This window comes from Lupinus angustifolius, chromosome LG03 (assembly GCF_001865875.1).
Source record: "Lupinus angustifolius cultivar Tanjil chromosome LG03, LupAngTanjil_v1.0, whole genome shotgun sequence".
Classification (NCBI taxonomy): Eukaryota; Viridiplantae; Streptophyta; class Magnoliopsida; order Fabales; family Fabaceae; genus Lupinus; species Lupinus angustifolius.
The window spans coordinates 25,854,576-25,872,314 of NC_032011.1; the positions used below are offsets into that span (position 1 = coordinate 25,854,576).

The 17,739-nt window shown below is 31.2% G+C and overlaps 3 protein-coding genes and 1 pseudogene across 7 annotated transcripts; 3 read left to right on the forward strand and 1 right to left on the reverse strand.

The window, feature by feature from the left end:
• On the forward strand, nt 6,255-8,228 carry LOC109344120. The gene is made up of 2 exons (XM_019582746.1): nt 6,255-6,782; nt 7,841-8,228. Exons 1-2 carry the CDS (start codon nt 6,386-6,388, stop codon nt 7,855-7,857), a joined length of 414 nt encoding a protein of 137 aa, XP_019438291.1. The 5' UTR covers nt 6,255-6,385; the 3' UTR covers nt 7,858-8,228.
• On the forward strand, nt 9,538-10,850 carry LOC109344123 (annotated as a pseudogene).
• LOC109344127 lies at nt 11,073-13,062 on the forward strand. 4 transcript variants are annotated; one of them, XM_019582757.1, is made up of 3 exons: nt 11,074-11,382; nt 12,567-12,620; nt 12,651-13,061. In XM_019582757.1, exons 1-3 carry the CDS (start codon nt 11,284-11,286, stop codon nt 12,972-12,974), a joined length of 477 nt encoding a protein of 158 aa, XP_019438302.1. In that variant the 5' UTR covers nt 11,074-11,283; the 3' UTR covers nt 12,975-13,061. The 4 variants fall into 4 exon arrangements, with proteins under 4 accessions (XP_019438301.1, XP_019438302.1, XP_019438299.1 ...); XM_019582754.1 differs by having other exon boundaries at nt 12,567-12,978; nt 13,010-13,054; XM_019582756.1 differs by having other exon boundaries at nt 11,073-11,382; nt 12,585-13,062.
• Nucleotides 14,897-17,080, reverse strand: LOC109344121 (F-box only protein 6). 2 transcript variants are annotated; one of them, XM_019582748.1, is made up of 3 exons: nt 16,773-17,080; nt 15,177-16,432; nt 14,897-15,100 (listed from the first exon to the last, which is right to left on the reverse strand). In XM_019582748.1, exons 1-2 carry the CDS (start codon nt 16,964-16,966, stop codon nt 15,187-15,189), a joined length of 1,440 nt encoding a protein of 479 aa, XP_019438293.1. In that variant the 5' UTR covers nt 16,967-17,080; the 3' UTR covers nt 14,897-15,100; nt 15,177-15,186. The 2 variants fall into 2 exon arrangements, with proteins under 2 accessions (XP_019438293.1, XP_019438292.1); XM_019582747.1 differs by having other exon boundaries at nt 14,897-16,432.

A 17,739-nucleotide genomic window follows, 5' to 3' on the forward strand; every position in this document is an offset into this window, starting at 1 on the left:
AATGTTAAATAAGAATGTGGTGTGTGCTTAAAAAGTAAGACTGTGAACTTTGATTTAAGTGCAAATTAGTCCCTGAAATAATTTTTTTGCCAAAAAGACCGTGAACTTTGATTCAAGTGCAAATTAGTCCTCCACCATCTAAAAAATTAAGCATATTATAAAAATGTCATGCCCAAGGCAAAGTTTAGTATACACATTTTTGAAATTTGGAGAGTAAATTGCATATCATGCAAAATTCAGGAATACTTTTGAATAGGTAAAGTTATTTTTCACCCATCTCAAAATTAAATGATCTTTTATCATTTTTAGAATTCAGGTCCAAATTGCACATTTTATAACTTTTGAGAATCAATTTCCTCTTGTACTCCTTTATAATAATATGATGATTTATTTGTTTGATAAAATAAAAATATATCTATTTTAATTGTGAGTAAACAAAGCTATCTTCCCTCTTCAATATTTTTGTAACTAAATAGAGACAGGTGACTTGATATGATCTAAAGGAGCGTGTTCAATTGGAATGGATGTTGTTTGTCTCATTTGGTGCCTCCATCCAATTAAAAAGTGACAGATCATTAAAGAGAAAAATTATAATAACATAAATCAATTTTTTATATTATTTATTGAAATTTGATTGACAAAGAATATATAAACATGATTTTATTTGGAATATGTAATCTTTATTCTAATGCATGCAAAGTTAATATAATTCTAAAGGCGAGTAGAATATTTCCTTTTTAAGTTTACTATATAGTTAGTTATGGAATTTGATTACGTGAGTTGGTGGACATAAATTATTGGGTAATGTTTCTTTCATTCTGATGTAAAAATTTGGAATCACATGTTCAACATACTCTCCCCCTTCCCATACAAAAAAAGAACACCTTTAGTTTATCATGTAAGCATCAATTCGATGCAAATTATCGATCTCACACGTTTATATAACACAAAACCAATATGAAGTGCGGATATAAACTAAGATAAATAGTTACAATATGAGCATGTGAAAGAATTTATATATAATGTTGTGTTTATTCAAGTGTAAAGTCTCAATTGGATATGCGGGGAGGAGTGAAAGAATTTATAAGTGGAAAAGACTCATAGAACTAATGTATTTAGGTTTTGGTTCAAGACGTGGCGTCTCACTTATGGCTCTCTACTCTTCTCATACCCCAATAACAATGGAATTTTCCGGTGGTTGGAGGCTCCCCGGTTGCACTCTGGTCCAACAATATAATTAAGTTAATATTTAAAGTTGAAATAAAAATGTAAATATATGGAATAATTTGTCGGGTCTATATTTCACAAAGTTCTTAAGTGTTGCATGAGAAAAATCACTTCAATTACCTATAGTAAAGAAAAATATGATGATATATTAGGACTCTTATAATGCAACTAAAAAATTTGCATGCTTTGATACGTATATCTCAGGACTTGATAATATTAATATTAATATTAATTAGGTTCTGCTTGGAGAATATGGTGTCATGAGTTGGTGAGGATAGCACAGAAATGAGTCACGAATACGAATTTCTTTTCATTTTATTCCAAGTGATGTAAGATATTCTTTCTGTTATTTTTGTGGATGAAATATATTCCATTGATAAGTACTGCATGTTGAGAAGGAATTTCAATTTATTAATGGAAAATGAGACGTGACATTACATATAAATTCAGCATGTCTGATTATTTAATTAAAGATTTAATATGTATACACCGTCAGTGTAATTGTTTTTTACACGGTCAGTAAATTATGACCTTTGATTTATTAACCACCATTGACTCTCAAATAAAAGTAAGACAAATCAATGGTGGATGATATGTCGACAATGTAAAAAACTTTACACTATCAGTGCATAAATTTTAAACTCTTTAATTAATGATCATGGGAGGAAAAGGTTGCTTAAGGAATCCAACCAAAATATAATACATATGTGCTATGCTATTTATATTCCACTCCTAGGTAGCATATTTACCAATGGATAATTATTTAATTAGGATAAAAAATCATGAAATAAAATAATCACCATAATATAAATATGTTTCTATCCTTTTAGTTTTTTTAGTTCTTACTTATTTAAATTTATTTGTTTTTTATCTTTCATTTTATAAAAAAAACTAGTGTGCTACTTTTGGTATTATTAGAAACCAAAAATAAATTAATTTAGTTAAGGAGTACTAAACCCAAAAAAGGTCAAGTTTGCAATGATAATATAACATATTTAAACCAATCATTAATAGTTTAATACATAAAAAGTAATTGCAAGTTATAATATTTTAGATAGTTAAAAACTTTGAAAGATCAATTTTGAAATGTTTAATTCTCAAAATCTAAATTCGGTATCACATGTATCCTCTAGAATTTAAATACCAATGTGTAGTATTTAATAGTATATTTATTTTAATCTCAAACCCAAATGATAAAGTCCCAATAAACCCCATGAACTATGCAATCGTCATTCCTTAAAGTTGTACATTCTTATGAGTGGCTGATAATCTCATTCTCACAATTGTGATACACTAAATGTAACTGCAATTATAATTATTATCAAAATTTAAAATCTTGATTATAAAGTTAAGTAAAAGTGAGAGAGAAGAGAGTTAACTCCTATTGAATCTGACTTGTCTTAACTTTAATCAATGAGATTTAATTCAGATTAAAACTTGATTTGATTTTGATATAATTCTTTTTCAGCTCGAATGTAATTTAATTGGATTTAGTTGACAAATCATTCAATTTAATTTGTTAGCTTGAATTACATTAACCAAATTAAAGTTCAAAAATAAAAGAAAGCTTAACATTTAATATTGAATTTTATGTACAGAATATAGTTGTAATACATCTTATTATTTATCAGTTGTTGAAATATATTTTTTGTGCAAGTTTAAGTGTCGGGAAAAGAAGCATTATTTATCAGAGATTTTTTTAAATAATTTACTATTTTATATGAAATTGAACAAATCATATCACAATTTTTTTAGGCATTAAATTATATCACATCATAATTTTTGAATTTTTCTTATTTTTTTTCTCTTATATAATGTGTGCGGGCCGCCCGCATTACCTAAAAGAAATGTCCGTGGACATGGCTGGCAAACGGTCAGGGTTTAACGGGCTAATGGACAAAAAATTTATGCTTTGCCCGCAAAATTCTATCGGCTATGTGGGCGGGCCCACGGGTTTTGCCTGTTTTGACATCTCTACTCGACATGAATGTTAATCAGAGTTTGCCTAAAGGTTAGTTAGTTGTGAGATGACTCTCAAACATCCATTCCCCTCCAAAATACAACTCTCAAACTAACACTAATAGTATTTTAGCATTGATGTCACTTTGCATCGGCCTAGCAAACACTAATTAATGTTGGAGAAAGTCTGACATTCAAGTCTGTTTTCCAGCCAGACAATCCTAACCTGTAATGAATAGAGAGTAAGAGAGTATTAGACGAAACCACCCATGGAAAGAAGAGAAAGAAGAAGGTGTGAGCTTCTTCAACACTATATGAATAAAGAGTTAGTGTTAGCTTTTTTGACACTACAAAGAGTAAATAGTAAAGGTCATGTAATCGATGATCACACGGGAGATACGTTAAAGTTGTCGTGATTTTATATGTGTATTAATCGATTAACAATATAATTAATTGATTAACTGATTGGTTAGTTAGTTTTGGTTAGGATAATTAGTTTTCATTCCTTTTATATAAAGGATTCAATCTTACTTTATTTTTCATCCATTTTCAATACACAATTCATTCACTTAATTCAATATTTTTTCAATGAATAAAATTTCATATCCTATTTCCGCTATTGATTCTTAAGAAGATATGTTAGGCAAAGAAAAAAGACCAGGACAAAAGGTATGAAACATTTGAACCTACTTATAATAAAATTGTCACTCAACTTATGGTTGTAAGTTATATATCTACTTGTATTATATATTTGTTGGTAGATCTTATAAATAGAAAGAAAAAACATATGAAATATGATTAGAAAATCAGACATTTTGATTCTACTAAAATGAATGAAACCCTCAGAATATGCATGAAAATATTTGGTTTCAATTTGTTTTGCATTGTTATATATACAATTCTACATGCATGACCAAAATATTTTGGAGTAAGATATAATTTGACAAATCATATATGATTGCACAAAACAGTGTAATGGATTTATAATAATAGTGACTTATGTTGCTGTTTTTGTAGTTGGAAGGGTGTCAAATAAATGCACTCAAATTGCTGAAGATGTGGGATATGACAAATTGGATATCTACTCTCTATATGAAAACATTGATGCTTATTTGTTGTGGTTGTAGATTGTCATTAAAATATCCATGTAAATATATATGTAGGGAAATCATAGTGAAAGTGAAAGAATTATGCAAGAGATTATTGTGTCCTTAACTATACAAGGATGGTTACCATGATAGAGAATTTTTTTTTCCACATGTATCCTCGCATTGAAGAGAACCGTGTTCGAACTGAAAACATTCACAGGTATGTGGGGCTAACTCTCCCAACATGTATTTTTTCATCCACAAAAATTAAACTCGAGAACTTAAAGGAAATTAAGCATGCATAACTTGAAACAACCATCTTTGGTTATCATGATAAAGAGTTTGTGAAGCATAGAGATCCCTTTAATCTCTTTCAATTTTTGATTATTTGTATGGCCCAATAGCTAGCCCATTGGCGTGTCCATGTTGCCCAATTAAATAACTCCCACCTACATTCATAATAATGAAATGAATGTCATACTAGTTATCATGTATCATTTCCAAATTCCAATAGAGAGTTATATTTAAAAGTGTGGAAAAATTTGTATATAATTAATATATCATACGTATTTATTTATATTTTTTTTGAAGAGTCAATAATAATTAAACATAAATAATATATAATAGAATGATAATATGTAAAACTTATATTATCGATTGTATACATTTTTTCCCTATCTAAAAAAGAAGTCATCATATATTATCTAAATGAACCACCCATTCATAAAGAGAATTTCACTTATTTCTCTTTTTAATAGTACTTGGTGGATGATAGTACATGTTTCATTTGCATTGAAAATGATAATACATAAAGTATTTTTTGTATGGGACGAAAGCAAACACATTGGGTTGACATGGACTTCCAATCACAATCATAATAATCAAATAAAGTGACTTATAATATAATAATAAGAAAATAGTGTATGCACAAATACTATAGGAATCAAAAGTCTTAAGAAATTATGATTATTTGAATAGTTATCATGACACGTACTTCACTAAAATAATAGATGAAGGAAGGTGCTATTTAGATTAGGGAGCATCCACCGCAAGAGACTACACCAATTGACCTAATATCAATAGTATTTTTTATAAGTTTAAAATATATGCATTAATATTATAAAAAAATTTACATTGTCAATATATTATCTACCATTTATTTGTATTACTTTATTTAATAGTTAATAATAATTAGTAAATTAATAATAAATAATTTGTTGATAGTGTAAAAAATACTTATATTATCAATATATACATATTAAATCTTTATATATATATATATTGGGAATTGCAAATTAAAAATTAAAATTGGAAGAAGATAAGTTCCACGTCACCATACCCCACATTGTATTGCCACTTCTATCGTATTCCATGTATTCGTGAATCACACGCGCTAAGCTTACGTGTACCAATCTCATCTCATCTCTTTCTTGCGTGGCATTCCCACCCAAATCACTTTTCCTTTTTTATTTCTTTTAATATCCATTCATTTCTTTTAATACTCATAGAAGAATGATGTGCTTGCTAACATAATGAGAAAAAAGTTTATTATAATTCATATAACCAATCACCTAATCTTTAGATTATAGAAATAAATAAAAAATAATGTGAAGACAATTGAAAGAAAGCAAATTGTTTCAATCATTCATCCATGTACTAGAAATAGGGAAAGCAAAGTCACATCTTATTAGCCTAACTCTTCTTTTATACAATCATATTTGATATTGGAAAATTATTAATTAATTGGATTTCAAAAAATTAATAAGAAATTTGAAATTTCTTTTGTAACTTGGATTTGAGGAGTTTATTAGATTCTTAACAATGAAGGATGATTTACATTTTAAAATTTAAACTTTTTATTTTCATTTATTGACCTATATCATTATATAAGAATAGTTTTTGTTTCTTTATAAGTTTATATCTAAGAATGATTCCTCATCATTTTCTTACATACAAACAAATTCTTATAACCCATCTCAAAATTTTCAAACTTTATCCATTTGCCTCCTTCTTCTCTATTCTCTTCATTCAAACATCTCTTTTTATTATTTACTCATAATTTGGACCACAACTTTTTCTTCATTTTCTTTTTTTTTTCATTAAAAAAAAACATGATGAGAAGACAACCTCAACAACAAGAAGATCAAACATCTCATGCTTTGTACGAATTATCAACGTTGGTTCTCAACCTCCTCCGTTACCCACCAACGCCGTTAACTTTCTCCGACCACCCTTCACCGCCGACGGTGGTGGTGGTTCCTTCGTCACGGTTAAATAACACTCAGATAACACCGGCGGGGTTTGCTTCTCTGCTTCTAGGAATCTCTTTGGCTTTGATGCTTTGTGGATCGGTTACGTTTTTGATTGGGTTCATGTTGATGCCGTGGGTAATTGGAATAGCTATGGTTTTTTATGTTGCTGGAATCGTTTCTACTATTTCTGTTTTGGGACGCTCTATTCTTTGTTATGTTACTACGCCACCAACACCGCCACGTAAGAATATACCTGGTAAGAGAAATTAAATAAAAAATATTCAATTTTTTTAATATGAAGACCCTTTTGTGTGTTTTTTGCTATGTTTTTGCAAAGGGTATTATTTTTGTTCCCAATGAATTATTATGAGGTTTTCTTCTTTTTTTGTTGGATGATTTTGTCTTCTAAGGTAGAATTTTGTAACACATGTGTTTAGTGTAATATTTAATAAAATATAATATGGTAGAAAGATTAAAACACTTAAAAACATGACATGATTCTAAACCAAATAGAACATGACATGATGTTGTGTTTGGTTTTATCTTACCAAATTGTATCTAAGTTTGATGATGAAGGAAAATGATTTCAATTCTATTGGGTGGGGTGTGGATAATACAATGTTCCTTTGATTTTATGAGAATAGCTTAAAGCTTTATGTGAGCATTTTTTAGCTTATTTCATTTAAGATTTATCAATGTGTGCCCAGCTGTTTTATTTTTGTCTTGTAAGTAATTTTGATAATTGAAGAACATGATTTCAAAATTCTAACAAAGCTCAAAGAGAAGCATTTCAACTTGGTTTTGTTGGTAGTCCTTAATATCCTATCCAATATTTCATGATGCTCATAATGGGTGCAACCTCAAGTTTGATATGCTTCTAATGAACATAAAAAAGAACAAAGGATTTCACATTGTGGTACAATTGTTAAACAGTGTCTATTATAGTATATAGGGCTTGATTTGAAATTAGCGGAAGTTATGGTACCCATGTTGTTTTTGGCATGTTCATTATTTTTAATCATGAACAAATTAAGCTAAGATGTGAGTACCTAAAAATGTTAAAAAAATACCTAAAAAATTAAGCTAAGATATTTTTTTTATCATAAATCATATCGACCAATAACTAATGAATCATTCTTAAAGTTTCTCCTTTGTAACTATTTTTAATGAAATTAACATTTTTAAACACTTAATAACTGGCCCTGATATTATTTTTTTATTGTATCACTCATTGTGTGTTTTAATTTTCAATTTCCTAATATTATTTGTACATCATGAGCCTGATTGCATAATTTTAAACATATGTTGTTGCAGCTTGGAAGCTTTTGTGAAGAGAAAAATGATGAAATTGAAGATAACAGAGATTTTCCTCTTATTATATATGCAGGAATCATGAATAAGTGCCTTTATTTATTTATTTTAGGTTAGTGAACTTTGTGAATATTATTGCTTCTCTGTTCATTAGAAATAGAGCCACGTTAAGTTATTAAGGTTATTGAGGGTTTGTACCCTGCTTTTTTTTCTTCAGTTTTCAATTATTTTTGTTCACCTTTTTTGTAAATTAACTTTTTATATCTTAGACTTTTGAAATTTCCTTTTGTTTAGTTTTTAAACATGGCAAATATTATAGAAAGAGGAGGAAAATATGATTTAACTCATGACACCAGAGATTGTGGAAAATTAAGAAAGGATTATTTGGAATCAGATGGTTGCATTGCATGCCTATAGCAGCTGAAATTATTTATTTGTTCATGTGATTTATGTTGTAGTTATTTTTGCTGAATCTCTCTATATTAGAAATGGCTTATTTGAGTATAGTCTTATTTTTTGGTACTACCAATAGTATTTTTTTCACCTTTTTTGTAAGGAACTAATTCTTTTTGGAGTTTGTGGTTGCCCCCACAAGTGTCGCTCAAAAGAATTAAACCATCAACCTTGCGAATCTCATGGGGCCTTATACTACTAGACCAAACATCGTGATTATTTATGCATACTCTATGAAAAACAGAGAATATTAGAAATAAAAGATCAATAAAAGAATTTTATGATATTGAATGAAATTAGAAAGAAACTATCAACCTATCATATATGAAACTTAATTCTTAACTAATATATTACACACCTGTTTTAATATGGAAATTAAATTTATAATGATTATTTGTTATGCAATTGGTAAGTGATTTTTAAACTAATTATTAACCCAATACAATATTAATCTAAAATACTAAAATATACTTCAATATCCCTCAAGTTGGAGAGTAGATGTTGATATTTTCAACTTTGACAAAGATGATAGAAGACTCCAAAGTCTTTATTAGAAATCTGCAACTTCAAGTTCTCCATGACCAAATTTATTGACATGAGATATTCAATGAAAATTTTTTAAGAGATAGAAGATTTCTTCACAATATAATACATGAAATTAGCAAGGTTGTGTTAAGAGAATTAAAAGAACAAATAGAAGAACTCTTAGAAGAAAATGAATTGAAATTTGAAGTAATGATATTTTTCACCAAGAACTAACACAATTTAAATAATATCAAATGAGCTCAAATAATATAATTGCTCAAGAATATCATTTTGGTGAACCCTATCATTATATATAGTCAAGATCTTTCATGTCAAATTATGAAAAAGAATATAGATATATATAGAGCGGAAGAACACCTTAATTTATCATTGAGCATATAGTGCATGAACTTTATACCATTCATTCGTCATGTATCCAATAACTCCATATTCTCTATCCTTATATGTAAATGCATGTTCATAATAGAATATAGAGGTTCTTTTAGCCTTCCTGATATATAGATTGAGAACACATCTTCAGTTTCAGAAAGTGTGTTACTGCATGTTTTACATTTATATTTTATTTAATTCATAAAATAGAAAATGAATGATGGTGGTGACGTGGCTGGTGCTCATTAGGTAAGAGATGAAATTGAGAGAGTAAAATAACACTTTAGCCTAATATACTTATGAGATATGAATATGAGTGACACATTTAAGATGACTTAACTGATGCTTATCTTATTGGGCATGGAAAAATGTGAATATGAGTTTATTGAGAAGATTGTTGAAGTGGTCTCTAGCAAGATCAATCGTGCTCCATTACATGTTGCAGATGAATCTATGGTCTTGGAGGAACAGGGAAAACAACTCTTGCATCTGCACTTTACAATTCCATTGCTGACAAATTTGAAGGTTTATGTTTTCTCCAAAAGACAGTTATAGGTAAAATTGTTGGAGAGAAAGATATAATATTAGGAGGTGTTAATGAAGGAGTTCCAATAATAAAACATATGCTTCACAGAAAGAAAGTTCTTTTGATTCTTGATGATGTTGACAAACAGGACCAGTTGCATGCACTTGTTGGACACCCTGATTGGTTTGGCGATGGCAGCAGAATCGTCGTTACGACTCGAGATAGACAATTACTTGTAAGTCATGGTGTTGAAACAAGATATGAGTTAGATGTGTTAACTGAGAATGAAGCTCTTGAATTGCTATGTTGGAAAGCTTTTAAAACTAACAAAGTTGGTAAAGGTTATGAAGAAATTTTGAAGCGTTCAGTACTTTATGCATCTTGTCTTCCATTGGCTTTGGAACTAATAGGTTCTACTTTGTGTGGAAAAAGCATAGAAGAATGGAAATCTGCAATAGATGAGTTTGAAGTTATTCCTCCGAAAGAGATACAAAAGATACTTAAGATAAGTTTTGATGCTTTGGAGGAAAAAGAGCAGCAAATTTTTCTTGACATTGCTTGTTTCTTCAAAGGGTATGAATTGCTTGAGGTAGAAGATATACTTAGTGCTCATTATGGTGTTAGTGTTAAGTATCATATCAGAGTTCTAGTTGACAAATGTCTCATAAAGATTGAACCTTTTCCAAAAACAGTGAAGTTACACGACTTGATAGAGGATATGGGTAAAGAAATTGTTAAACAGGAATCTCCTCAAGATGCCGGGGAACGAAATAGATTGTGGCTGCATCAAGATATAATTCATGTTTTAGAAGAAAATAAGGTAAGAAGTTACTATTTTATGTTCATAACAAGTCATTTATTCATGTGTTTTCAATCTTTTGTCCCTATATATGTGTAATGAAGTTCTACTTGTCTTGTACTTTTTGGGCTAAAAGGGAAGCAGGAAAATTCAGATTATGATTCTGAACTTCCCTTATTTTGAAGAAGGGGTTGTAGATTGGGATGGAAAAGCCTTGGAGAAGATGGAAAACCTTAAAACTCTTATCATTAGGAATGCATTTTTTTTATGAAAGTCCCAAACATCTTCCAAATAGTTCCTAACTCTTATTTTTATTATGATATACTTAACAACTGACTTACCATATTATGAGATAAGTTCGGGCTTAGTTAATAAAAAATAATTTTAAGTTTATAGAAGAATGGTAGAGGAAAAACACTAACACTTGTTTTAAAGGATGTTGCATTTCTTACCCTGAGTCAATAAGGTATTATTGTCAGATGAATAAAAGAAATTTTTTAAAAATAAAAAAAAGTAACATTAGGATTTGTCAATGAGACATCACTCACTTTGTCCCCAGGAACGCACGTGTTAGGTGTTAGAGTGGGAGATGATGTTGAATAAGTGGTTTAGGTAGAAAGAATATAACAACACGTATCTTTAGTTAGTACAATTATAACCTTTGTGTTGTTTTGGCGGTGAGTGATTTAAGAAGGTCCTACATTAATAAACAAACATTTGTTTGTGTTTGTGTCGGTGTCTGTGGTTTTGGAAATGGAGGATAATGGGAAGGTTGAGATAATGGACATGGCAATTGAGAAGCTTATTCTAGATAACGATGATGAAGCTCAATATCAACTTTCTCTTTCCCAGGTATACACACCCTCTATAATCATGTTATTGTTGTTCACTTTTCATATAATATTAGTATTAATCTTGGGGTTAGGGGCTTCATAATAGGGTTACAACATGATAATATAGAGAGCATAAGGGAGTCTTAAGTGGTCGACAGAAGGATTACCTCTGACTCATAACTAAATAACATATTTTGGCCCATGACAACCAGAAAAAAGTTGACCTCTAGTTCTGATACCATGTTAAGGTTTCATCTCAAAACCAATTGGCAATGAGAGGAGTAGCCCAACAGGTATTTAAACCATTATTGAAACAATGGGGTAGGCGATATGAGACTTACTTTCTAACAGTGACTTCGAGTCTCACTCACCATAAATGTAGGCAGTGGCATTCACATATGAGGGTACGTGGGGAAAACTGTATTATCCTATATCCTATTGTACTCATTTCTAACTCGGTTCTTCGGCGTGGCGGTCCTCCGTCCTGCTGGCTCACCAAACTCTAAACATGAAATGATGAATATCCTATTATGTCCACCAAACAAGCCATAACTCTTTATGTCATATTTCAAAGATAGAGCATGATCTCTTTGCTCCTGGAGCTTTTTATTCATTACCTCAATCATACAAAATGTTATCAATATAGTCTCTAAATTAGAGCTCTTACAAAGAAGAAGTAGTTTGATTTTGATGACACTTTATATGATTGAGTGATTGAATTGATGACACTTTATATGGCAGCAATAACATCTTTCTCTTCATTGAATTATTTCTTCATTATCTTATACATGTGTCTGAGATGCAATAGTATTGTAAGCTGTTAAGTACCTTCTTTTAAGAGAATACTTATCTCCATTTCCTATTCTCCCATGAGTATATCCATAATCGGCGAATTCGGTTTCTATGTGAACTATACCATAAACACCATATGCAATGATGAAACTTGAAAGATGGAGGCTCAAAAGCTAGTAGTGTTTATTGTTGTATAGTTTGCCAATCATTCCTAATCTTAAAGTTCAATATTTATTCGGAGAGTCAATCACGCACCCCGAAAGAGATTAGTTCTTTATTCATACAGTGAGAGGATACCCTTAGTTATAATATTAACGAATAAGCGAATAGTTTAAATGGTTGAGATTGGTTAAACATACTACATACTTGACCATGGAAAACCATGTTATGCTGATTTGTTCAATCAATTAGGAGTTCGAATTGTCGAAGAGAAATGAACAAGTACTTAAGCAATCCAAAGCTTCAACTCCTTCAGATACAAACAGAAAATGCAGTAGAAGTGAAATTGATGAGGTAATGAAAGAGCTAAAGAAGATAAAGAGACAGAATTTTGTAACACAATGTCTTCTTTCAGTGATGATTGTAATCACTATAGGTTGGCAACTATCAGAAGCTACTATTTTGTTGAAAGTGAAAGATGGAATGAATCATCCATTTAGATCCTTCAAAACTATGCTGAAGGGTATGATTAAAGTTCCTGAGATTAATGGCCATGAAGGTGATAACAAAGAACACCAATCTGAATCTCCTTCTCTCATTCCAAAGATGCCTCAATTGGATGTACCAAATTTAAGCTTACAGAATGGACAACAAGACTAAAATTTTAACTTTCTTCTACAAATGTAGTGTCATCATATATGTGACTGTATACTTTAGGGGTGTAGTAGATTTTCAGATTAAACCGCGAAAACCTGTTGGATTGAACCAAAAAGTGTGGTTCGTTTTCGCTGTTCAGTTCCGTTCTATTCTAAAGAAATTGTTGAAGATATGTTTGGTTTGCAGTTCTATAGATTTTGGAATCGTTCGAACCGAATCACATATTTGAAGAACATTTTCATTATTTCATATAAGGTAAAGGAATAATGAAAATGTGATATTGACTAAAGTATATTTGGATTTGGAGTTTGACTCCTTTTAAGTGCATTGTTCTTATTATTGATATACCATGATTTGATTTGAAATTCTGGTATCGGAAAACTTTAATAAAAATGTTTAGCATGTTTAGAATTTGTATACACCCATATTAGTCAAGTATATTAATTGTATTAATAATTAATGGTCTTCTTTTATTATCATGAAATCTTGACGTTTCAACTACTGATGCATACAAATTTTGTATTAGTTCTTTAATATGTGTTAGTTTCTTCCCAAAAAACAAATATTTATTCTTATAAAAATATTTATGATGATACTGCACTTGACTTACTAAAGAAGTGGTATGCCATTTTTTCTTTTAGACAATTTGAGAAGTAAGAACATATTATTAGTTGAAGTTACTATGATAATCAAGCATATAAGAATATTACCTCACTTGTATACATTTTTTATCACCCGAGTACATTCCCGATTTGAGGCAGCATTATCCTTCCCATTTCCCTCAAAGATTTTGCTCAGAAATCCAATTTGTTTTCTTCCTTTATTTGTTTAGACTCTATAATATGGAAGCCCTATTTATGATAGTAGTAGGGTGCACATTTATTTTCCTATGAGAACATGGTGAATTGGTCCTAAAATGCATCACTTTTGTCTGTTTTATGTTCTCACTCATTCACTCAAGTCATGGATGGAGTTAAAAGGTTAGAACTAGTAGAAGAATTAAAAGCATATTATATATGTTTGGTATAAATAACTTGAGCTATGATTATAATATTTGTTATCAAAAGTGTTACTTAAATTGGAATGAAATACATCAAGGTGCATTGCAAATAAACAGATTGGCTGTTCATGTTTTGAGGAAATTAAAGGCTTGTATCATCATAATCTAAAAACATAATCATGCCCATAACAAACACATGAGGGGTCGAATCATAACTTTCAATGACAGCGCAAATTTGGTTTCAGTGACTTTCAAGTTTCAACCAAGGAAGCACGGATATGTAGACAGATTTTAAAATTCTAGGACATGACTATGATGCAGAATATAAATCAATATAAAATTAACACAATCCTTAAATTAAAAAAATAATAATGTGATAAAAGTTAGTACAGGTTATTAAAAACATAAAATGCTAAAATTTATAAAAATGCAAATGTAAATATAAAAAGCTATATGATATAGTTAGGAGTGTCTTACAACTATGTTGAAATGTATAACAGAAGATCATGTTGAAGAAAAGGATAAACATAATAACCCAAAACAGTGAAACTTGGTAACCTGTGTTGGGATCTTTATGCTTATCCCTCTCTATATAACCTTTATTTATGTGACAATTTGGTAACCAAATTGTTGGAATTAAACCCAAAGTTTTGACCTTCTTGCTTAAAGAATGGCCCTAAGGAGTACTAACAACTAAACCTTGAAGTCATTACATTGAAAGAACAAGAAATGAAAAGTAATTTCTGCCATCCCCTAAAAATAACAATTCCTTATATATATATTAGCAAGATATAATATTCATGAAATACAATTCACTTTCAAGATGCCTTGGTGGTGAAATGGAAGAGACACGAGACTCAAAATCCCATGCTAAAAAGCGTGGAGGATAGAGTCCTCTATCCCAAACACCACACACAAACACAAGAAGAAAACCATTCACTCATTGAATATAGAAAGAAACTGGAGCTTTTATATCACCTATTACCGCTGTTCAAAGATGAAGCATTTAGAACATAAAACCAAAGTAATGTTTACATGCTTGAGAGCATGAAGAAACATGAATCACTACAAATCCATATTTTTAATCTATTTTTTTCAAAACCAGCAATAAGCATTAGGATTACATACATCAGCACCAAAATCTGTTGCTGCAACAGATACAAGCTAAATCATCAAGCCATTGTATCAGGCATGGATGAAATGCAAGCTAAATCATCAAGCTGTTGCAGTTAGGCATGGATGAAATGCAGTACCACACGCTATCCATTGCCGTTTTCTCCCACATGGCACCATGCACCCAGGAACCCTCAGCCATTCCTTACTTGCTATGTTGTAAGTAACCAATCGGTTCATTTGTTTTGATCTCAAGGACAACATGAGCAAGCCTTTGTTTCCAAGGCAAGTCATTCGAACGTGCTTTCCATAAAAGTCCAAGCACCATATGTTTGGCATTCTGTCAACCTCCTTCCACAATAGTGTCATTCTTTGCAGCTCCCATATGCATACGCATGTGGCCGCATTCTTCGTGAGCAAACCCACGAGCATGATCTGGCCGTCACACTCAGCCAGGGTGTGGTCAGTCAGATACAATGGCACTGGGATTATGTACTGTTTCCAAACCCCAGTTGCCATATCGTAAGAAACAATCCCTTCTGGATCCGAACGCATGAAGTAAAGTGTGCTATCAATAGAGACAGCTTGTGACCTAAAGTTGAGTGATAAAGGAAGCTTCATACCTGCAGGCAAGCTTCCTGGACGACTCCAAGAATTTCTCAGTGAGTCGTAAACTTCATACTCACCATCACAACCCACCCACAGAATCTTGTAGCCTGAACCAGTTGGCTTTCCGTTTATGGTCATCCCTACAGCAACACGAGACCAGACTTTAACTGACCGAGCTGGCAACTCCTTGAAGGATTGAGTCAGTGGGTTGCAAACATAGAAGTTTCGATGACCAATGTCGAGAAAGCAAACCAGACCCCCAGCAGAAGCCACTGGTAAAATGATCAATTTTGAGGGTAGTGTTGAAATAGTGGGATGATGCCATTTTTTCAAAGAAGGGTCATACATGGCTCCTGAATTCACATTTTCATGAGTTATGGTGTAAAACCAGGGATGTTGTTGCGGTACTTGAGCACAAAGCTGAGAAAAACTTTGAGAAGTCAGCAAAGAGTTCCATTGCCGGCATACAGAGCGGAAGCGGAAAAATGTGGCAACGGGAAGTCGTGCAATCACAGCCTCAAACAAATCTTGGGGAAAAGCTTTCCAAATTTGTTGTTCTAGAACTTCAGTTGCACAGGACCTTCCAGTTGATTTGCCCCTGCTCCGATCTCTACGACATTTCTTGGTAGGAGGAGGCTTTATAGGCTCCACCATCCTGAAACTACCAGACTTTCCAGCTGGCATTACAAGGCTACAGCAATCATTTACGGAGCTCTCTTCAATATCAAGGGAGGTCCATCTGAGAAAAGGACAAACATAAGATATTCATATGCTTCACATCCTAACGACAAGTGTAACTGTGTAAGTATAACCAATATACATAAGTTATGCAAACAATAGGAAAATTATGAGACTTCATCCTTAGACTACAGGATCAGGGTTCAGGAATGGTTATACCAATTACCAAGTGAAATTGGATGTAAACTAAAAGATGCAAAATTGGAATAGCCCTGCACTCCTTAACCACTTCAGTATATAGTTATAGATGATTTACAACATGCCTACCCAGTACCCTAATTGGAGTAATTAGGGTATGGTTGGATTAATTGAAGAATAATGAAATTGAGAAATAGATCTACCTGGTAGGAAGAGGTGGAAGGATGAGAGTATGATGATTATGAAGAATGAAAGAAGAAGAAGAAGAAGAAAGAAATTGGTGTTGTTGTTGTTGTTGTTGTTGTGAGTTGTTGAAGTTGTTGTTGTAAGAATGTAGAGAATGTTGAAGGAGAGATATGAGTTGATTCAACAAACCACCACCACCACCACTTTCCATGCCCCAACACACTAAATTGATTACTATTATTATTCACTCTTCTTCCAAACCCATCTCATCATAATCAATCTCTCTCTTCTTATCTTTGCTTCTTTTCTTTTTCACTTACTCATCACATTACTCTCTTTTTCTTTCCCTACATACTCCTCATAGCATCACTCTAATTCCATATTTTTCTTTTAAGTTAATCATTAATTTTATGGACAACTAATTTAGATTTATTCACTAATTAAAATCATTGGCCTAAAATTGATAACTAGAATACGGAGTAAGTAAAGTAGATCTCTCATCTTCTTATTTTATCTTTTACTTATGATAGAGATCCACTTATCCAATAGTAAGCTGAAAAAAATTACTTTATATTTTGGTATCAATTCTAAGAAAATCTAGTGGTTGAATCTATTTACTAATTTAAACAATTAGATTTTTCTATAAATAATGACTAAGAAATGGAGTACCTTTTTTAAACTACTTCAAGTAAGTGATCCTTCTCATTACTTATTATCATAACTAAAAGTGGGGTCTGTCCCAAACAAATATATCAAGTCAGGTACTATTACTTGTAATTGATTAAAAAAAATATTTAATTATTAAATTTTTAAGCAAAATATATTTTTATTTTTCCAATCAATTAAAAATAATAGGTATGGGAAGAAGTGTTCCCCTAAAAGTGATAAGTGGTTATTAATAAAATGGTGGCCTTTTGGAAGGACAAGAACACACACACGTTGAGGAGTTATTAGTATTACTCTTTACTCTTTTCTAACCCTTTG

What these genes read in the sequence shown, in the direction of transcription:
- LOC109344121 (XM_019582748.1), bottom strand. Translation starts at nt 16,966, where the DNA reads ATGGAAAGTGGTGGTGGTGGTGGTTTGTTGAATCAACTCATATCTCTC. An exon ending in CTTCCACCTCTTCCTACCAG is followed by an intron (nt 16,433 to 16,772) that starts GTAGATCTATTT and finishes TCCTTTTCTCAG; the next exon opens with ATGGACCTCCCTTGATATTG.
- LOC109344127 (XM_019582753.1), top strand. Translation starts at nt 11,284, where the DNA reads ATGGAGGATAATGGGAAGGTTGAGATAATGGACATGGCAATTGAGAAG. An exon ending in ATCAACTTTCTCTTTCCCAG is followed by an intron (nt 11,383 to 12,566) that starts GTATACACACCC and finishes TCAATCAATTAG; the next exon opens with GAGTTCGAATTGTCGAAGAG.
- LOC109344120 (XM_019582746.1), top strand. Translation starts at nt 6,386, where the DNA reads ATGATGAGAAGACAACCTCAACAACAAGAAGATCAAACATCTCATGCT.